This window comes from Suncus etruscus, chromosome 14 (assembly GCF_024139225.1).
Source record: "Suncus etruscus isolate mSunEtr1 chromosome 14, mSunEtr1.pri.cur, whole genome shotgun sequence".
Lineage (NCBI taxonomy): Eukaryota > Metazoa > Chordata > Mammalia > Eulipotyphla > Soricidae > Suncus > Suncus etruscus.
The window spans coordinates 91,394,274-91,416,090 of record NC_064861.1 but is presented as its reverse complement, the minus strand read 5'-3'; the positions used below and the strand labels follow the sequence as shown (position 1 = coordinate 91,416,090).

The following is a 21,817-nucleotide window of genomic DNA, read 5'->3' as shown; positions in this document are numbered from 1 at the left end:
AGGGGCCCCATCCCTGGCAGTGGACTCCATATAGTATCTAGGATTGGCACCATTGGTGTGAGAGCCACCAACTGAGACTTTGCAGGCCTGTGGGGGGGGGGGGGGTCAGGAAGGAGAACCTGCTTTTCTACAAAGGGGCGCAGGCCCAGGACAAAATGAGGAAGCCCCCCAAGCCTCTTCCTTTTGCCTCCATACCCTATTCCCTGGTCCCTCTTTCTGGCTGTGGAAAATCAAAGCTTCAACATCAGAAACAGAGTTGAAGAAGGGGTCCCTAAAAGGTCCCCTGAGTCCCCCAGAATGAGTCCAGCTCTCTCACTGGGTCACTCTAGAATCTCAACTGCACCCCTAAGTGTCTTCAAGTCATAGTCTCTCTGGCCCTTGAAGTTATCTGTTCCTCCAGAACTTCACAGCCCCCTTCACACCTCCTAGGACACCCTGTTCCCTTTGAATCCAAGACCTCCTCCCTGCCCCCCCCCAGGATGGGAGAGACTCATGACCTGCCCCCCCACAGCAGCCTGAACAGTGAATTCCTCTCCACCCCAGACTGCATTCCAGTATTCATTCATCAGAACGAGCCAGAAAAAGATAAGACTGAAAATATTTCTATAGCCAACAGTCCCAAATCCCTCTTCCAAAATCATCCTATGTAAAGTCCACAACATTCCCATGAACATTTTTCTTTTGGGGGGAGGGGAGGTTGGGCCACACTCGGTGATGGTCAGGGATAACTCCTGGCTATGCACTCAAAATCGTTCCTGGCTTGGGGGACCATATGAGACTCTGGGGGATCGAACTTTGGTCCATCTTAGGCTAGTGTGGGCAAGGTAGATGCCTTATCCCTTGCGCCACCAGGACAGATGGTAGTTCGAATCCCGGCATTCTATATAGTCCCCTCTGCCTGCCAGGAGTGATTTCTGAGCATAGAGCCAGGATTGTAACTCCTGAGCGCTGCCGGGTGTGACCCAAAAATCAAAAAAAATAAAACAAAACAAAACAAAAAAACAGAGTCTGCCTTTGAGGTTTCTTAAAAGGATCTCTAGCCATCTGCTAAAGAGGGGCAGAGCGGGATATCTTCTTGGAGGGCAGTTCATGGATTGACTCCACTGTTCAGGCAGGACGTAGTGGGCCTGACTTCAACACTACTCCCCACAAGTCAACTGTGAGTTGGAATTTTTGTGTTGGTTTGTCTTTCTGGTTTGGGGGGCCACACCCGGCAGTTCTTGGGACTTCCTTCAGGAAGTCAATAATCAGGGGACCCTATGGGATGCCTGGGATCGAACCTAGGTCTGCCGCATACAAGGCAAACACCCTCCCCACTGTGCTATGGTCCAACCCTCAACCCTGAGTTCGGTTTCCTGGTGCCTGGATCTGAGCTGCTGAGGGGAGGAAAGCCCAGAGGCCAGAGCTGGAGATTGAGGAGGAATTTTCTCTACAAGATCTGGAACTTCCAGGCACTCTGATCCTTGTAATCCAGAGGATCCATGGGGTTGTAGGTGAATTTCCAGGCGCCTGTGGGGTCCTTGAATTCCAGGCTGTCCATGGGGCTGTATGAGCCGTAGCTCTGGCCCGACAGGGATGTGGGTGACTGAGCCAGGGATGGTCCCACAGACGGGCCAGAAAGTGGGCTGAGAGCTGGGCCTCCCAGCTGGGGCACCATGGGAGAAAGGTAAGGATCCAGCCCACTGAAATAGGAGCTCGGAGACCCATAGGCTGAAGGAGAAGAACAAAAGGCAGAGGCTGGGGCGTAGGTCATGGTGTAGGGTGTGGGGGTAAGAGAAGGCCCCGGAGCCATTAGCCCGGCCCTCTGGGTTTCCGGCAAAGGGGACTCAGAGGCTGGACTCCAGATAGACACCGTGGCCACGGCTGCACTGGGTGAGACCTGGGGAACAGGCAATGGGGGGCTGTAGGAATCCGAGATGCCCAAGGGGTCGACACAGATGTTCACGGGGGGCCTGGGGGAGCCACCCGCCTTCCTCTTGGCAGGGCGAGCCTTGGCTGGTGTCCCTGGGGTCTGCTGCTGCTTCTGCTGCTGTCTCTGTTGTCGGCACTTGGCCCTGCGGTTCTTGAACCAGACCTAGAGGGGCAGAGGGAGGTGAGGGCAGGGAGAGTGGAGGAGGCCCCAAAGCCTTGAGTTACCTCGAATGTATTTTACAGGAGATATTGGAACAGTACTTATCATCTCATTGCAATTAGTTATAGGGTCATTGATTTCATCTATATATCTACCCACCTATTCTTCCATTCATTTATCCAGCCAGCCAGCCAACCATCTCCCACCCATTCATCCACCCATCTACCCATCCATCCATTCACCATCCATCTATCTATCCACCCATCCACCCACCCATCTATCCACCTATTCACCCACCCATCTATCCACCCATCCATCCATCCACCCACCCATCTACACCTCTACCTATCCATCTATCCAGTCAACCTCTATACATCTACCCACCCTTTCACCCATTCATCTACCCATCCATCCATTTACCCATCCACTCACCCACCCACCCACCATCTATTCATCAACCCACACATCCATCCATCCATTAACCATCCACCATCCATCCATCCACCACCCATCCACCCATCTGTTCATCCATCCACCTACCCACTCATCCATCCACCCACTCATCCATCTGTCCTCTACCCATTCACCTACCACCCACCCAGTTCATACATTTACTCATTCACCTATTTCGTTCACCCACCCATCCACTCATTTCGTTCACCCACCCATCCACTCATTCATCTATCCATCTAAAAGTTCTTGCATACATCCACACACATCCGTTCATCCGTTTAAAAACATCCATATATAAATCAATAATTGATTGTATATTGATATCTAGTTTATCATACATATAAGCACAGCACACATGTAATAATTCATCTAACCACAATATAACCTACATATATTATATAATATATGTCCTTTTATCCAACCAGTCATTTATACATACACATATTTTTTGCACCCAATACATGCATTCCATCTTTGGGAATACAGATCAATACACATTTCACACAGCCTATACATACATACATTTTAATTATTCATACATAAAAAACATGCTATACCTATATATGCATCATACATAAAATTGTAAATATCATCCATCAAATAATAGGCACATACTAATAACCCTTTTTTGGGGGTGTTGGGCCAACCCTCTGGTGCTCAGGAGTTATTCCTGGCTCTGCACTCAGGGATCACCTTGGGGACCCTATGGGATGCCTGGCTCGAACCCAGATGGGTCGCGTGCAAGGCCAACACCCTCCCTGCTGTGCTATTGCTCCAGCCCCTCTATCCTCACTTAATAATTAACCTCGAGAGCCTCCTCCCTCACTCTGTACCCTTGACTTCCCCATCGCTGCAACCTCCCCACCTGCACCCTGGATTCTGGCAGGTTGATCTTCAGGGCTGCCTCCTCTCGGGCATACACGTCGGGGTACTGCGTCTTGGCGAACAAGGCCTCCAGCTCCTCCAACTGGCTCCGCGTGAATGTGGTCCGCTCACGCCGCTGCTTCCTCGGGGCACCTGGGGAATGAGCCAGGGGGTCACCCAGGAACCCCGATTCTCCCAAGGGACAGGAGGGAGACTGTACTGGAGTAGGCTGTGTTCAAGCCAGGGTCACCCCCTCCCTGGAGTGTTGGTGCCTCACCGCTGCCTTCATGATGCAGGGAGGCTCTGAGATTTTGGGGATTCATGCCCCCCCCAAGGGACACTGGTCTTATTGGGAGGAGACACACAGGTCTAGGCTTTTGCTCCCCCTGATCTATGATCTTCAACTGCTGGTCCATGGACCAGTTTAGAAAGCAGGGTTGAGAGTGATAGCATGGTAGGGAGTGTGTTTGCCTTGTACACCACTGTGTATACCAAGTTCGATCCCTGACATCCCATATGTTGCCCTGAGCTGTCAGGAGTAATTTCTGAGTGCAGAGCCAGGAGTAACCCCTGAGCATCTTGTAGCCCCAAAACAACAGTGACAAAGAAAGCTGTGCTATAATGTCTCAGGCACTAAGGCACACTTGGCCAAAGCCTACTATTAGAGATATTCTACAGAGGCTATTCTATAAAAGAGGCAGATTTGGAGCTGGAGTAATAGCGTGGTGGGGAGGGCACTTGCCTTGCATGAAACCAACCCAGGCTGGATCCCTGGTACCCCATAGGGTTACCCAAGCACTACCAGGGAGTAGTACCAGTTGGGTGTGGTCCAAAACAAAAAATAAAAAGAGGCAAGTCTCATTGAATGCCTGAAATTGAATCACAAATAACTTTGTGTTTTTTTTCTTTTCTTTCTTTCTTTGTTTTGTTTGTTTTGTTTTGTTTGTTTTGGGCCACACCCGGCAGTGCTCAGGGGTTACTCCTGGCTGTCTTCTCAGAAATAGCTCCTGAAAAAAAAAAAAAAAGAAAGAAATAGCTCCTGGCAGGCACGGGGGACCATATGGGACACCGGGATTCGAACCAACCACCTTTGGTCCTGAGTCGGCTGCTTGCAAGGCAAACACCGCTGTGCTATTTCTCCAGGCCCTGTTTGTTTGTTTTTTGCCCACACCCAATGGTACTCAGCGGTTACTCCTGGCTTTGCACTCAGAAATTACTTCTCCCAGGCTCAGAAGACCATATGGGATGCCTGGGATTGAACCCGGTCAGTCGTAAGCAAGACATCTGTCCAACTCACTATGCTGTCACTTTGGCCCTAACTTTGTGATTTCATGGTGACTAAATTAAAAAATAAAAAAAGAAGCAGATTCATAGTGATTGACCAAATTCCAAAAAATAAAAATAAAAGACACCTATGAAGGGGTCAGAGCAGTAGTACAGCAGGAAAGGTGTTTGCATTGCATACGAGCAACCTGGGTTCAAATCTCCAGCATGCCAGAGGGTCCCCTAAGCACCACCAGAAGTAATTCCTGAGTGTAGAGCCAGAGGTAACAGCTGAGCAGTGCCAGGTTTGGGCTAAAATAAAATAAAATAGTAAATAAAGGGCCGGAGAGATAGCACAGCGGTAGGGCATTTGCCTTGCACACAGCTGACACAGACGAATGGTGGTTCGAATCCCAGCATCCCATATTGTCCCCTGAGCCTGCCAGGAGTGATTTCTGAGTGCAGAGCAAGAAGTATCCCCTGAGTGCCATCGGTGTGACCCAAAAACAAAAATAAATAAATAAATAAAATTATTTGCAAATTATATAAGTGTATGTATTATGTATATTGACGTATATACTCTATAATTTGTATATAATTATATACATTTATAAATTTTATAAAAATTAAAATAAAATAATTTAAGTTGCCTAAACACTACTAACAGATGGAGGTTTTGGGGGGCCATCCATATGGTTCACTTCGTCACTGCTCCCCTCTATCTCTGAGAGGGTCTCACTACCTCGACAGCTCTCAGTGACACATTTGAAAACCAAACCATCTGACAGGCAGATGGCTCTGATGACACCCATGTCAGAGCTCAGAGCAAAGACAGCATGAATTGAGGGGTGAGCCTCGCTAGGGTGTGGGAAGGTCAGAAACTCACTTGAATATGACATGGCCGGGTGCATCAGCTCCACACTGGGGCCTCCCAGGGTCAAGGCTGGGTAATGAGGTCCTGGGTTCAGATACGCCATCATGGTCTTCGGGGAGCCAGGAGGGCCCAGGTCAGCCGACCTGCAAGAATCAAGGGGGATCAGGCTGTTTGCCAAGGCGTCCAGGTTCCTCAGCCCATGGGTGTCCCCTGTCTGTGCCTCAGTGTCTTCCTTGGACATACCACCCTCTGCATAAGGCAAAAGCATTTTTGAGACTCTGGAAGGCTGACCCAGAAAGGGGACTTGGGGGGACTTACACCCCAACACACCCATCTCCAAAATCCTTGTGATGAGCTGGGAAAGTAGGTCGACCAGTTGTTCCAATTGATGTAAGATGGAGAATTCTCAGAAAGCAAGAATTTCCAGGGGTGCTTGCCTTGCATGCATCTGACCTGGGTCTGATCCCCAGGCATCCCATATGGTCTCCCTGAACACCGCCCAGAGTGATTTCTGAGCACAGAACCAGAAGTAACCCCTGAGTACCATCAGGCATGGCCCAAAATTTATATAGAAAAAAATTTTCTGGGCCGGAGCAATAGCACAGAGTTGGGAATTTGCCTTGCACACAGCCGACCCAGAACGGACCTGGGTTTGATCCCCGACATCCCATATGGTTCTCCCAAACCTGACAGGAGCTTTCTGATTTCTGAGTGAAGAGTCAGGAGTAGCCCATGAGCACCACTAGATGTGGCCCAAAAATTTAAGAAAAGAGGGGGGGCGGAGAGATAGCATGGAGATAAGGCATTTGCCTTGCATGCAGAAGGATGGTGGTTCAAATCCTGGCATCCCATATGGTCCCCCGAGCCTGCCAGGAGTGATTTCTGAGCCAGGAACCCCTGAACGCTGCTGGGTGTGACCAAAAAAAAAAAAAGAATTTCTATGCCACCAACTCCCACATTCTACAACAAACCAGGATGGTCAATCACACTAAGGAAACGGGGGTCAGGGGACACATTTGAAAATTTAATTACAGCTGTGAGGTTCACTCACCACCATTGACTCAGACCCTCCCCTGGTTGTCAGAAAGAAGAGAGTTGGAGAAGCCAGAGAGGTTGGAGAAGTCGGGGAGACACTGGCCTTGCATAGACGTGACTTGGCTCGATCCAGAGCAATCCTTAAGGTCCCTGAGCCCTGAGAATGATCCCTGAGCACAGAATCAGGAGTAGCCATTGAGCATTGCCAGATAGAACCCCAAACTCCAAAATTAAAAGAAGAATATAACACTGCAGGGGACGGCATGATAGCAAAATGGGTAGGTACACAGTCGATCTGGGTTCAATTCCTGGAGTCCCACATGGTCCCCTGAGCTTGCCAGAGCCAGGAGTCAGCCCTGGAGCATTGCTAGTGTGTAGCCCTTCAAAACATTACACTTTGGCAAGTGGGGTCAAAACACACAAGCATGTGTATTATTGTCTTTTTTTGTTTGTTTGTTTGTTTGTTTTGGGGGAGCACATCCAGTGGTGCTCAAGTGGAGCTCCTGGCTCTGCACTCAGAAATTGCTTCTGGCAGGCTCTGGGGACTATATGGGAGGCTGGGGATCGAACTCTGTTCTGTCCCATGTTGGCTGTGTGCAAGGTACCACTGTGCTATCACCCAGCTCTATGAATGTCTTATATTACCAAATTATATGCAATTCATTATGCCAATTCAGGGTGTAAAACAGGGCTTTCAAAGGTCAGCAGCAATACATATCACATAATTCTACAGTATTTGTATATTTAAGCGTGTATATATATCTGCTATAGCTATATGAAAATGTTCAGAAAAAAATACTAGTAAAAGTGACCCCTTTGGAAGAGTTGCTCTCCATTCCTACTTTGGCTTTAGCTTGAATTATTTTTTTGTTTTATTTTTCATTTGGGGCCCCACCCAGTGGTGCTCAGGGCTTCCTCCTGGCTCTGTACTCAGGGATCACTCCTGGCAAGTTTGGGATGGGGGGAACCATATGGGGTGTCAGGGATTGAACTCAAGTCAGATATGTGCAAAACTAGCACAGATCATTTTTTAGGGGGAAAAAAAGTCCTCAAAGTCTTGTCTAAAAAAAGGAAAATGAGGGGCTGGAGTGGTGGCACAGTAGTAGGGTGCTTGCCTTGCACGCAGCTGACCAGGACAGACCTTGGTTCAATCCCCCGGCATTCCATATGGTCCCCCAAGCCAGTAGCAATTTATGAGCACCAGGAGTAACCCCTGAGCGTCACTGGTTGTGACCCTCAAAAAAAAGGGGGGGGGGACGAAAGATAGCATAGAGGTAGTGTGTTTGCCTTGCATGCAGAAGGTCAGTGGTTCGAATCCCAGCATCCCATATGATCCCCTGAGCCTGCCAGGAGTAATTTCTGAGCATAGAGCCAGGAGTAACCCCTGAGCACTGCTGGGTGTGACCCAAAAAAAAGCAAAACAAAAAAACAAAAAGCAAACAAACAAAAAAAAAAAACACAAGGAAAATGGGGGACCAAAGAAATAAAACAACAGGGAAGATGTTTGCCTTGCACACAGAAAAAAAGAAGGAAGGAAGGAAGGAAGGAAGGAAGCAAGGAAGGAAGGAAGCAAGCAAGAAAGGAAGCAAGGAAGGAAGGTGAGAAGAAAGAAAGAAAGAAAGAAAGAAAGAAAGAAAGAAAGAAAGAAAGAAAGAAAGAAAGAAAGAAAGAAAGAAGAAGGACGGAAGGAAGGAAGGAAGGAAGGCGAAGGAAGGAAGGAAGGAAGGAAGGGAAGGAGGGAAGGAAAGGGAAGGAAGGAAGGAAGGAAGGAAGGAATGAAGGGGAAGGAAGGAAGGAAGGAAAGAGAAAGAAAGGAAAGAAAGAAAGTAAAGAAAGAAAGAAAGAAAGAAAGAAAGAAAGAAAGAAAAAAGAAATGAAAAGAAAGAAAGAAAGAAAGAAAGAAAGAAAGAAAGAAAGGAAAGAAAGAAAGAAAGAAAGAAAGAAAGAAAGAAAGAAAGGAAAGAAAGAAAGGAAAGAGAAAGAAGAGAAAGAGAGAGATAGAAAGAAAGAAAGAAAGAAAGAAAGAAAGAAAGAAAGAAAGAAAGAAAGAGAGAGAAAGAGAAAGAAAGAAAGAATGAGAGAAAGAGAAAGAAAGAAAGAAAGAAAGAGAGAGAGAGAGAAAGAAAGGAGAGAAAGAGAAAAAGAAAAGAAAGCCCCACTAGGTGTGACCCCAAACACCAAGAACAAATATTTTTTTGAAGAGAGAGAGAGAGAGAGAAAGAGAAAAAGAAAAGAAAGCCCCACTAGGTGTGACCCCAAACACCAAGAACAAATATTTTTTTTGTTTGTTGTTGTTGTTATTTAAGTGCCACACCTCCACACCTGGCGGTGCTCAGGGCTTTCTCCTGGCTCTATGCTTGGAAATCACCCATGGCAGTGCTCAGGGAAAGCTGAAGATTGAACCCTGTTGGCCACAGTCAAAACCTTACCCGCTGTGCTGTATCTCCAGTTCCAGCCCCTCTTTTGTTTGTTTGTTTTTGTTTTGTGGCCACACCCAGCAGTGCTCAAGGCTGGCTTCTATCTCTGCACTCAGAAATCGCTCCTGGCAGGCTTGGGGGACCCTATGGAATGCCGGGGATCAAACCTGGGAAAGTCACATGTGAGACTGAACTTTGCTCCAGTCCCATTTTTGTGCGTTGTTTGTTGGTTTGTTTTAAGAGTTTGGGGCAAAACTGGGCGAAGCTCAGGCAGTGCCCTCTGCCCAGTTTTCAGCAGCTGCTCTGGCACTGAGGCTGTGGGCATTTATCATACCAGGGACCAAACTCTGGCCTCTCCCTTTTAGTTCCATCGGGCCCCACAGAGAAGTTTGGAGGGCATCACGGAAGCAGATGACTAACACCCCAGACTTCCTTGCACTGGGGTCACGTGTCCAGGCCAGGTGGGGTTCAGCCCCCACACCTGAGTCTCAGGCTCCGGAACTGGAGTTGGCTGTGTTGGGGGGCACACAGGGTTGCACCCCTTAGCCTGACCTCCCACCGGAGATCCAAGTTCCAACGATCGAAGCCGGGACACTCGGCAACTCACCCAGTTGGGGGAAGGCAGACCAAATTGACAGGTCCTGGGGGCTAAAACCCAGCAGTGGTTCCACCCTCCTACCACTCTGGGCCCCAGAATTTCCCCTCTATGTGGGGGTTCTAAAGCAGGGAGCCAGTGCTGGCCTAAATCCAACAGGCAGCAGTGCAAATGTCAGTGGCTGAGCCCAAAGCCTGGAGCAGGGTGGGTTAGCCCAAGAGGGGACGCTGCCCCTCTCGGTGTCAAGATCTCATCCTGGAAGGACACGGGGTCCAAATGCTCTGGGCTCCCACCTCATAGGACAGAGAGCACCAGTGCCGGGACTACCTAGGAGAGTACCCCAAGGCCGGGACAGCCACAAAACCAGCTTCCTGCCGTGGATAAGTGGCCAAGTGACATCTGCCTTGTCCTGGCAGGGGAAGCGGAAATTGGAACTGGAAATTCACACACACACACACACACACACACACACACACACACACATTCACACACCGCTCTGTTCCATCCCTGCCCTGGGATCCAAAGTGGGGCACAGACTGGCACCCAGGGGTCCTGATGTCCCATTCTGGGGCTCACACAGAAGGACCTCAAGACTCCAGCTTGCCTTGTGAGACCATCTGGGAGATCCTTCTTCCATCACTGGGGAACAGAGCCTGGGGTGAGCAGGAAGGCCCCAGACAGTCAGTAAGCCCCTCACCCACCCAGTTCACCCACAAGAACCTTGTGACAGGCCGGAGGGAAAGTCCAGGGTGAAAGTTGACCCCAGCTCCATCCTCGGCACCACACAGAGTCTCTCGAATCCCCTCAGGAGTGATCCCTGAGCACTGAGGCAGGAGTAATCCCTGAGCACCTCCATGTGTGGCCCCACAAATAAAGAAAAAGCAAAAAGCCCATTAGGGCGAGTGGACACTTAGAATCTGGTCTGGATCGGTAGCTCGGTCACTGTTGTGCCTGAAGATTAGATTGTCCATCAAGAGGGACAGACAGAACGATCAATCTCATTGGAGGGATATTGGAAAGACAGTCTGGGGGGCCAGAGAGATAGCACAGCGGTAGGTCATTTGCCTTGCACAAAGCTGGACAAAACAGGACAGATGGTGCTTTGAATCCTGGTATTCCATATGGTCCCCCATGCCTGCCAGGAGTGATTTCTGAGTGCAGAGCCAGGAGTAACCCTGAGTGCAGCCAGGTGTGACTCAAAAAAAAAAAAAAAATAGACAGTCTGGTAATAATCCCCAGAGACAAGAAAGATGAGAGCCAGGAGGACCTGTCCATGGGAGGAAACTTGTCACAGAAAGTGGGGACCCCAGTGAGGGTAGAGAAGGGTTGGGAATGATCCCTTCGTACAGGAACTGGGTTCTGGAAGGAGGGAAAGGGATAGGGTACCCCTTTGGTGACAGTACTGCAAACCACAGTATCTAAAAGGAAGGGACAGGAGTGATAGCACAGTGGTAGAAAGTATGTCTTTTTTTTGAGGGGGGGGGTCACACCAGCAATGCTCAGGGGTTATTCCTGGCTCTACGCTCAGAAATCACCCCCGGCAGATTCGGTGGACCATATGGGGTGCCAGGATTTGAACCAGCGACCTTCCGCATGTAAGGCAAACGCCTTACCGCTGTGCTATCTCTCCAGCCCCAGGACGTATGTCTTATACGCAGCCAACCTGGGATGAACCTGGGTTCAACTCCCAGCATCCCATATGGTCCCCCGAGCCTGCCGGGAGTGATTTCTGAGTGCAGAGCCAGGAGGAACTCCTAAGCACCACCAAGTGTGGCCCAAACACCAAAAGAATATTTTTCTCTCCCCCTGCCCACCCTCTGCCCACCCATCCCAGATACACCCCACACCTTTTGGGGGTGCTGAGCTGAGAACTAAGTATCTGCACCCACTATGCATCACCTATGTACACTCTCCAAACCCTTCCATCCCCACCTCTGAGGGCTTTTTGGTTGGCTTTGCATCTTTTATTTGGGGCCACAGCGGTGATGCTCAGAGGTCAGTCCTGGTGAGACTCAACGGGACCTTCGGGGATGCTGGGGGATCAAACCCGATGGTCAGGCTTGTGCAAGACAAATGCCCTCCCTGCTGTGCCATGGCTCAGGCCACCAACCGTGGGTTCTGCCTCCATCTTTCTGATGAACATTCCCCCTCCTGGGCACCCTCCAGACAAGAAAAGAAATCCAGGTCATAGAAGCATGGAGCGGAAAATTACATGAAAGAGGGATTTGTGGGGCCTGCATGGTGGCGCTAGAGGTAAGGTGCCTGCTTTGCCTGCGCTAACCTAGGATGGACCACGGTTCGATCCCCCGGTGTCCCATATGGTCCCCAAGCCAGGAGTGACTTCTGAGCGCATAGCCAGGAGTAACCCCTGAGCGTCACCGGGTGTGGCCCAAAGACAAAAAAAAAAAAAAAAAAAAAAAAGAAGGATCTGTAGGAAGTAATGAAAATGGTTTGTTTGGGACCACATCTGATGGCGTTCAGAGCTGAGAGTGCTCCAGGCTGGCCCTGTGCTCAGGGATCACTCCTGAGGGTGCTCCAGGAACTCGGGGTGATTGAACCAGGACTGATACAAGGCAATAGCCTTAACCCTCTGCTGTCTCTCTGGTCAGTGAGAACAGATGTGTCCCCCCCCCCAAAAAAAAATCCAAAGAGTAGGAATGGGGGTGCTTGCCTTAGCTCTGTAAGGCAGTTCCTGTCACTTCTGCTTCTGCATCCTTCTACATCCCTAAACTCCACCAGGCCTTGCTGTGCCCTCTCGCCTGCCCTCCCTCTCCTCTCCAGGCAGCCCACCAGGATTCCCCCAACCTTATCAGACCCATTCCCAGGTGTCCCAAATACAGCTGAAAGCTGAGCACCCCCTAACCTGAGGCTCCCCGACCCTGCTCACCTTCAGCAGTCCTGGTGGCCGGCCTGGACCCCGTGGACACCAGCAGCTGAGCAGGTTTTAAGCCCCAGCAGGGTGATGTCAGCGCCTCCGAGGGTAATCCTGCCCGCGGGACCCTGAGGTGACATTGGCTGGGGGGAGGGGCACCGGCTGCCTAATCCCCCTCTTCTCCCCACCACCTCGCTCCCCCCTGCGCTGGGCCAGTCCCCTCTTCATTCTGGGGTCTCCCCAGTGCTGGTGCTGGCTGGGGGCACAGGGGATGAGGGGGGCACCAGGGAGACGCAGAGAACAGATGCAAACAGGAGGGCAGACTTTTCTGGATGCCCCCCCTTTTCTCCCTCTCTCTTTTCCCTCTCAGCTCTCTCTTCTCTTTCATCTCTCTTCTCTCTGTCTCTCTGCTGTCTCTGAATCTGTCTCTCTCATCTCTCTGTATCTCGGTCTCTCTCTTTCTCTGTCTCTATGTTTCTGTCTTTCTGTCTGTCACTCTCTTTGTCTCTCTGTCTCTGCTCTCTCTGTCTATCTATGTCTCTGTCTGTCTCTATGTCTCTGTCTGTCTCTATGTCTCTGTCTGTCTCTCTATCTCTGTCTATCTTTGCTCACTCTATGTCTCTGTCTGTCTCTCTATGTCTCTGTCTGTCTCTGTCTCTCTTGACTGCCCCACGAGGCCTCTTTCCTCCCTCTGTTTTTCAGCTGGCTCCAGCCCCTCTTTAGAGTCTCCCTCCCATGCCTTTAGGATCCCCCAGACTCTCCCTCCTTTTCTCCTTCTTCCACACACTTTATGGGCTTCTGTGTTCAGATTCTCTCTATCATGGCCTGAAAAAATAATTTTTGTTGTTTTAAATAAAGAGAGAAAAAGTGGACGAGGGGAGGGGGTAGATAGAGCCACAATGCTGGGTCCTTCTCCTCAAATAGCATTGGGGGGGGCAGAGAAATAAAACAGCGGGGAGAGCATTTGCCTTGTATGGGGCCAACTCAGGTTTGATTCTGGCATCCCATAGGGTACCCTGAGCACCATCAGGAGCGATTCCTGAGCACAGAGCCAGGAGTAACCCCTGAGCATCACCAGATGGGTGATCCAAAAACCCCAAAATAAATAAATAAAGCGGAGGAATAACACTCCATCCTGGCATCCCATAGAGTCCCTTGAGCCTTCCAGGAGAGATTCCTGAGCATAGAGCCAAGAATTCTGCCAGACAGGTCACCCAAAGACCAAAAAATAAAACAAAACAGAAGAATAATAATTCTGGGGCACACCTCTGTTTTGTTTTCTTTTGTTTTGTTTTGTTTTTTTGGTTTTTGGGCCTCACCCAGCAGTGGCTCTACACTCAGAAATCGCTCCTGGCAGGCTCAGGGGACCATATGGGATGCCAGGATTTGAACCACTGTTTCTGCATGCAAGGCAAACACCTTACCTCCATGCTATCTCTCCGGCCCACACCTCCGTTTATTTAAAATAAACTATAGGGCTGGAAAGATAGCACAACGATAGGACAATTGCCTTGCATGTGGCTGACCTGGGAGGGACCTGATTCAATTCCTGGCATCCCATATGGTCCCCCAGCCTTCCAGGGCTGATTTCTGAAGGCAGAACCAGGAGTGACCCCTGAACACCGCTGGGCATGGCCCAAAAACCAATCAATCAATCAATCAATAAAGCTTAAAAACTTTAAAAAACAAATGAACTATAAATAAATGTGCATAGGGGCCAGAGAGATAGCATGAAGTTAGGGCGTTTGCCTTGCATGCAGAAGGATGGTGGTTCAAATCCTGGCATCCCAGATGGTCCCCCAAGCTGCCAGAGTGATTTCTGAGCATAGAGCCAGGAGTAACCCCTGAGCGCAGGCGGGTGTGACCCAAAAAACTAAATAAATAAATAAATAAATAAATAAACGTATATAAATAAAATATAATATAATCCATTTTTTTTTTTTTTTTTTTTTTTTTGTGGTTTTTGGGTCACACCCGGCAGTGCTCAGGGGTTATTCCTGGCTCTCCAGGCTCAGAAATTGCTCCTGGCAGGCACGGGAGGACCATATATGGGACGCCGGGATTCGAACCGATGACCTCCTGCATGAGAGGCAAACGCCTTACCTCCATGCTATCTCTCCGGCCCCAATATAATACATTTTAAATAAAATATTTAAAATAAACTCACAACATTAAAAATGTCAAATAAATAACCCCATGCTATGGTGATGAATGCCAAAGGGAAACAGGGAGGGGGGTGTGGCCCAGGCTTACTGGCTGCAAATCCCCTAAGGTCACGGCCAGGGAAACCGCCCTGCCGGCTCTGCCACCATCTGTCGTGAGCTGTGCCCCATCTACCAGCTCCTGACAGTGCCCATAAGTAGCCCAGCTGTCGGGTACATACAGTGCCAAGGACAAAGTCCCCCTCAGTCTCCTGATTTCCCTGAGCTCCTGGGGGGGAAATTTGGGCCACCACGCAGTGGTGCTCAGGAGACCCGATGTAGTGCCAGGGATCCATGCCTGAGGCCCTCCCCAAGTATTATCTCTCCAGCCCCAAGGCAGAGGCAGGAGTAAGCCTAGAACACTGCCTGGGGTGGTACAAAAAGCAAAGGTAAATACAAATTTGAAAGTAACTTGCTAGAGCCGGAGAGATAGCACAGCAGGTAGGGCGTTTACCTTCCAAGCAGCTGACACGGGTTCGATCCCCGGCATCCCATATGGTCCCCTGAGCCTGTCAGGAGCAATTTCTGAGCATAGAGCCAGGAGTAACCCCCTGAGCGCTGCCGGATGTGACCCCAAAAATAAAACTTTGAAGAGCAATAGTATCATGATCTTCTACCTAAAGATAGTTTGCTGTACTTTGTTTTTGTTTTGGGGTGTTTGGGCTACACTCAGCCATACTCAGGAATCACTCTTTTTTTTTGGGCGGGGGGGGGGGGGGGGGGGGTTGGGTCATACCCAGTAACGCTCAGGGTTTACTCCTGGCTATTCGCTCAGAAGTTGCTCCTGGCTTGGGGGACCATATGGGATGCCGGGGGATAGAACCGTGGTCCGTCCAAGCTATCGCAGGCAAGGCAGGCACCTTACCTCTAGCGCCACCGCCCGGCCCCAGGAATCACTTTTGGTGGTACTCGGGGGACCCTATGGAATGCCGAGGATTGAACCCAAGTCATCTTCGTGCAAGACAAATGCCCTCCCCTCTGTATTACCTGGCCCCTTGAGGCTTTGAATTTTCTTAAAGGCTGAGGTTGAAAAGCTATGAATTGTGGGGGGAACCTAACTTTCTCAGGGGACAAGGCAGGGAGGGGAGCTGGGTCCCTGGCACGTCCAGCATCCACTACCAATTCATAGGCCCTGATGGATATGACCCCCCCCCCAACCTCAGCCCTCCATCTCGGGAACGCTGACTGCCAGGAGCGGGCAGGATTTACACCAGGGGAGTGGGAGTGGGCAGAGAGACACCCAGATTCTGTCCTTCTTCCTCAAGACCCAACTGCTGGCCATTCCCTGGCCTCACCTGTGTTCTGTGCCAGGGGCTTAATTCTTTTACTTAGAAGTAAGTACTCTGGGCCCGGAGAGATAGCACAGCGGCGTTTGCCTTGCAAGCAGCCGATCCAGGACCAAAGGTGGTTGGTTCAAATCCCGGTGTCCCATAGGGTCCCCCGTGCCTGCCAGGAGCTATTTCTGAGCAGACAGCCAGGAGTAACCCCTGAGCACCGCCGGGTGTGACCCAAAAACCAAAAAAAAAAAAAAAAAAAGTAAGTACTCTGTGCTGGTGACTTAGTTCTTTGTTTCATTTTGGGGCCACAACTGGCAGTGCTCAGGGGCTCTTCGTTCAGGGATCACTCCTGGTGTTGTTCAGGGGACCCTATGGGAGGGTGCTAGGTATGGAACCCAGGTCAGCTGCTTGTAAGGCAAGCGCAATCCCCAGCTGTCCTGTCACTTGGGCCCCAAAGTTAGTTTATTTGTGTTTCTGAGTCACAACTGACCGTGCTCATGGCTCACTCCTGGCTCTGCAATTTTGGCCCCAACAATAAAATCCTTTTAAACTGTAATTGCCTTGCACAGCTTGGGATGTGGGTTCAATTCCCAGCACCCCATAGGACCCCCAGATTCCCCACCAGGAATAACGGTCCCTGAAACAAACCAAGCAAACATCATCATCATAAACTGCTCTGGTCCTGCCCCTACACTGCACCGCCCACGGCCTCTGGCGCCCCCTGGCTGCCTCCCTGGCTCCAATCAGTGGCAGGACTCCACTTGCGGAGACTCCAAGAGGATTAGCCAGGGGGGCCTCAGCATTACAGGGAATTAGGAGGGGACAGCCAAGAGGGGCCTGGACAGAAGGGAGGCCCGCCCCAGCAGGTGTCTGGTCTCAGGCAGAGGCCCCAGGAGCAGGGGGAGGAGGCCAGGGGAAAGGGGTCACAGATCACACCAGCCCCACCAAGGTGATCTCTGAGCGTGCCCAAAATAAAGTAAAATAAAATAAAAGTAATCTCTTTGGTATGGCCAGGAAGTGAGAAACAGGGGGAAAGCCGTCAAGGAGAGTTTATTCTTCCTTGTTTCTTTTGGGAGTTATTCTTTACAATAACAGTTGACTTGATTCCAGTTATATCTGTATCTACATATATCTGTATATTCATGTATATATGTATATATATAACTATATATTCATTTTTCCTAAATATATAACTATTACATATATAAATAGAATCAAGCCAGGTCAATATATATTACTTTATTTACTCTACTACTTTATTTAAAGATCACATAATTGACATATTGGTCATGATATTTTGTTTCCAGGCAGGTGGGAGCAAAATTATTTAAATAGAAAAGAAGAGGGGCCAGAGCAGTGGTGCCAGTGGTAGGTCATTTGCCTTGCACACACCTAACCTAGGACAAACCATGGTTCAATCCCCCGGTGTCCCTTATGGTCCCCCAAGTCAGGAGTGATTTCTAAGCGCATAGCCAGGAGTAACCCCTGAGTCACCGGGTATGGCCCCAAAAAACAAAAAACAAAACAAAATAAAAAAGTAAAGAAGAGAAAGAATGAAAGGGAGGGAGGAAAGAGAGAGAAAAGAGAGAAGAAAGAAAGAAAGAAAAAAAAGAAAGAAAGAAAGAGAAAGAGAAGAAAGAAAGAAAGAAAGAAAGAAAAGAAAGAAAGAAAGAAAGAAAGAAAGAAAGAAAAGAAAGAAAGAAAGAAAGAAAGAAAGAAAGAAAAGAAAAGAAAGAAAGAAGAAAGAAGAAAGAAAAGAAAGAAAGAAAGAAAAAGAAAAAAGAAAGAAAGAAAGAAAGAAAGAAAGAAAAGAAAGAAAAGAAAGAAGAAAGAAAGAAAGAAGAAAGAAAGAAAGAAAGAAAAAAGAAAGAAAGAAAGAAGAAGAAGAAGAAAGAAGAAGAAAGGAAGGAAGGAAGAAAGGAAAGAAAGAAGGAAAGAAAAGGAAAGAAAGAAAGAAGAAAGGAAAGAAAGAAAGAAGAAAGAAGAAAGAAAGAAAGAAAGAAAGAAAGAAAGAAAGAAAGAAAGAAAGAAAGAAGAAAGAAAGAAAGAAAGAAAGAAAGAGAAAGAAAGAAAGAAAGAAAGAAAGAAGAAAGAAAGAAGAAAGAAAAAGAAAAGAAAGAAAGAAAGAAAGAAAGAAAGAAAGAAAGAAAGAAAGAAAGAAAGGAAGAAAGGAAGAAAGGAAGAAAGGAAGGAAGGAAGGGAAAGAGAGAGGAAAGAAAGAAAGAAAGAGAGGAAAGAAAGGAGATAGAGGAAAGAAAGGAAAAGAGAAAGAGAGAAAACAGCAATAATAAAATTTATGATTTCTCCTTCAGCAGCACATATACTAAAATTGGAACCATACAGAGATTAGCATAGCCCTTGTGCAAGGTAACATGGAAATTTGTGAAGAGTAATTATATTAAAAAAAGAAAATTGGGGCCGGAGAGATAGCATAGAGGTAAGGCATTTGCCTTTCATGCAGAAGGTCATTGGTTCAAATTCTGGCATCCCATATGGTCCCCTGTGCTTGCCAGGAGTAATTTCTGAGCATGGAGCCAGGAGTTACCCCTGAGTGCTGCCGGGTGTGACCCCAAAAAAAAAAAATTATGAATTTTTGTGTCTCACAATTGAGATCATTATTTTTTGGTTTTGGGTCACACCCGGCAGTGCTCAGGGGTTACTCCTGTCTCTAAGCTCAGAGATCGCTCCTGGCAGGCTCGGAATGCCGGGATTCAAACCACCGTCCTTCTGCATGCAAGGCAAACGCTCTACTTCCATGCTATCTCTCGGGCCCCATCAGAAGGTATATTAAGCTTCTGTTGCTAGTTGACCATTCTGTGACTTCTTTTCTTTCTAAACATTAGGTAGCTTTAGATACACAGTGTCGTGTAAAGGGGTGGGTCCCTAAAGTGATGACAGAATTAAAATAATTCCCAGCTGGGGCCGGGCGGTGGCGCTGGAGGTAAGGTGCCTGCCTTGCCTGCGCTAGCCTAGGACGGACCGCGGTTCGATCCCCCGGCGTCCCATATGGTCCCCCAAGAAGCCAGGAGCAACTTCTGAGCGCATAGCCAGGAGTAACCCCTGAGCGTCACAGGGTGTGGCCCAAAAACCAAAAAAAAAAAAAAAAAAAAAAATAATTCCCAGCTTTGAAGTTCAAGAATTCCAAGCACCTAAGGCTTCTGTGGGGTGTGGTTTTGGCTGGCAGGGTTTTTTGTTTTGTTTTGTTTTGTTTTGTTTTCTTGCCAGTGGTGTTTTTGTTTTTGCTTGTATGCATGTGTTTGTTTACTGTTTTGTTTGTTTGTTTGTTTGGGGGCCACTACTGACGATGTTCAGGGCTGACTCCAGGCTCTGTGTTCAGAAATCATTCCTGGCAGTGCTCTGGGGTGCTGGGTTTAGCTCTGGTCGACCCCCTGCAAGGCCAGCATCTTACCTGCTGTTCTGTCACTCTGGCCCATGTGTTTGTTTGTTTTGGGTTTGTTTCGTTTTGTTTTGTCTTAAAGGGACAAGCAAAACCCAGAGACACAAACGGAAGCTCTTTGATCCTTCCAAAGGATTCTGGATTGCAGGAGGTCTCTGCCATCCCTGATAGCCTCTCCAAGCGTGGTGAGGACTTGGGTGTCTGGGCCTTTGAGCACAGGCTGGAAATTAGCGGTGACCAGGAGGGACAGGGCTGCGGGCAGGCAACAGGCATGGGACCCCTCCTGTTATTCACAGAGCAAGAGACCCCACATGGAATCTGAAATGAAGAAGGATGGAAGGAAGGAAAGAATATATATTACTGGGGCCAGAGAGATAGCACAGAAGTAGGGTGTTTGCTTGCAAGAAGCAAACTCAAGACCAAGGATGGTTCGAATCCCGGCATCCCATATGGTTCTCCATGCTTGCCAGGAGCGATTTCTGAGCACAGAGCCAGGAGTAACCCCTGAGCACCAGTGGTGTGGCCCAAAAACAAAAACAAAACAAATAAGAATATTATTACTATTTGAGATTGGAAGTGTCTGTTCTCTGTTGTTTTTTGTTTGCTTTGGGTGGGTTATTTTTTCTGTTTATGTTGTTGTTTTAGCTTTTTATTTTTTACTTTCAGCTTTTGGAGCCCCACCCAACAGTGCTCAGGGCTTCTTTCTGGCTTTTTCCTTATGGATCACTGCTGGTGGGACTCAGGGGACCCTATATGGTGCTGGCGATGGAACCAGGATCAGAGTAATGTCTTCACCACTGTCCTTTCTCTTCCAGAGCTTTGGTAAAACAGATCTAATTATAAGTTAGTAAGATATCAACTCATCCGGGTATTCATCATCTTTCTCCAAATTCTAGCACCACAATCAAAGCAGTGTTAAAATAAAATATTTGCGGGCCCAAGCGGTAGCACAGCGGTAGGACGTTTGCCTTGCACGCGGCTGACCCAGTATGAATGTGGGTTCGGTCCCGGCATCCCATATGGTCCCCCGAGCCAGGAGCGATTTCTGAGTGCAGAGCCAGGAATAACCCCTGAGCGCTGCCATGTGTGCCTTCTCCAAAAAAAAAAAAATTTGCTTTCTCTCTGTTGTTGTTGTTGTTGTTTCAGTTTATGGATCAGGCCTAGCAGTGCTCAGGGAGTACTCCTGGCTCTGCACTCAGGAATTACTCCTGGTGATACTAATGAGACCATAGGGGATAGAACCAGGGTCAGCCACATTCAAGACAAGCACCCTCCCCTAGTGTTCTCATCTGTAAAATTATAGACACCTGTAAAAATCACTTTTCCTTTTTTCCTTATACCTTTTCCGAGTAAATAAGCACAGGTCCCCTTAATTACAACACCCCTACTCCTCATGTGATTTATGGTATGTTAAACTGGCTAATAAAAGTGGCAGCTAGGGTCAGAGAGATAGCATGGAGGTAGGGCTTTAGCCTTGCATGGAGAAAGATGGTGGTTCAAATCCCGGCATCCCATATGGTCCCCGAGCCAGCCAGAAGCGATTTTTGAGCGTAGAGCCAGGAGGAACCCCTGAGCGCTGCTGGGTGTGACCTCAAAACCAAAAAAGTAAAAAGGAAAAATAAAATAAAATAGTGGCAGCTAATAACAGCAGCAGAGAGCTGCTTAAGCAGAAGATTGGCTGGCTCAGTAAGACCCAAGAGGCTGTACACAAGAATTGAGGGCCTTTGCCTTGCACTTGGCTGGCCCGGGTTCGATCCCCAGCAACCCATATGGGTCCCCTCGAGCCAGGTAGGGTCCAAAATCTGGCGTTGAAATACTAGTACGCTTAATACCCTGCCATTGTCAGTATACTTTAAGACTGTAAATCACGTGGGCGAACATGGCTCACGGGGATGTGATGCAAGGGTTAACGGGGAGAAGATCTCAAAAGCCTCAGTGGATCCTTTATAGATCGAAAATGATCCCAGAGATCCGGGCAGGTGCAGTTCCCACAGTCGGCCACGCGGTGGCGCTGTTGGGAGAAAAGCAACATGTCAGGGAATTTTCTGGAATTATTTTATTTTATTTTATTTATTATTTTATTATTTATTTTATTCCCTTCCCCTTACGGCCTAAGGTCCGAATCGGACTCAAGAACCCATCGGAACCATTTCCCAGGGGACCCACTGCAAAGCCAGCAATGAGCTGCTAGCTCTCTTATGTCACTTTCGGGGTGCTGCAGCCAGGAGTTGGGGTTCATGTCCTTTCCTTTGTCTGGTTTGCATTGATTTGGAGAGTCACAGCTCGCAGATGCTCAGGGCTGACTCCAGGCTCTGTGCTGCTCAGGAATCACTCCTGGCAGGTTCTGGGGGGGGCCTTGTGGGGTGCCAGGGATCGAACCCGGGTCGGCCACGTGCATGGCAGAGCTTGTCCTTTTGGAGGCTGCAGTGGCCTTCGCAAAGACCAACTGGTGCGGACGCAGCTAGCAGCCGAGTGTGCATTTAATCAAGTGAAGATCA

At 48.7% G+C, this 21,817-nt stretch overlaps 1 protein-coding gene and 1 non-coding gene across 2 annotated transcripts; one reads left to right on the top strand and one right to left on the bottom strand.

The window, feature by feature from the left end:
• Positions 1–1,429: 1,429 nt before the first annotated feature.
• On the bottom strand, positions 1,430–5,631 carry CRX (cone-rod homeobox). Its single transcript, XM_049786512.1, has 3 exons — positions 5,538–5,631; positions 3,390–3,541; positions 1,430–2,074 (listed from the first exon to the last, which is right to left on the bottom strand). The coding sequence occupies exons 1-3, from the start codon at positions 5,629–5,631 to the stop codon at positions 1,430–1,432; spliced, it is 891 nt and encodes a 296-aa protein (XP_049642469.1).
• A 12,591-nt stretch (positions 5,632–18,222) lies between these two features.
• Positions 18,223–18,324, top strand: LOC126029271 (U6 spliceosomal RNA). Its single transcript, XR_007502901.1, has one exon. It is a non-coding gene; the product is annotated as a U6 spliceosomal RNA (small nuclear RNA).
• The last annotated feature ends 3,493 nt before the right edge of the window (positions 18,325–21,817 follow it).

Bases quoted from the DNA above. Each gene is read 5' to 3' on its own strand.
- CRX (XM_049786512.1), bottom strand. From the start codon at position 5,631: ATGATGGCGTATCTGAACCCAGGACCTCATTACCCAGCCTTGACCCTG. The intron at 3,542-5,537 runs GTGAGTTTCTGA...CTCATTCCCCAG, and splicing joins CCCGGCCATGTCATATTCAA to GTGCCCCGAGGAAGCAGCGG. The intron at 2,075-3,389 runs GTGGGGAGGTTG...CTGCCCCTCTAG, and splicing joins TGCCAGAATCCAGGGTGCAG to GTCTGGTTCAAGAACCGCAG.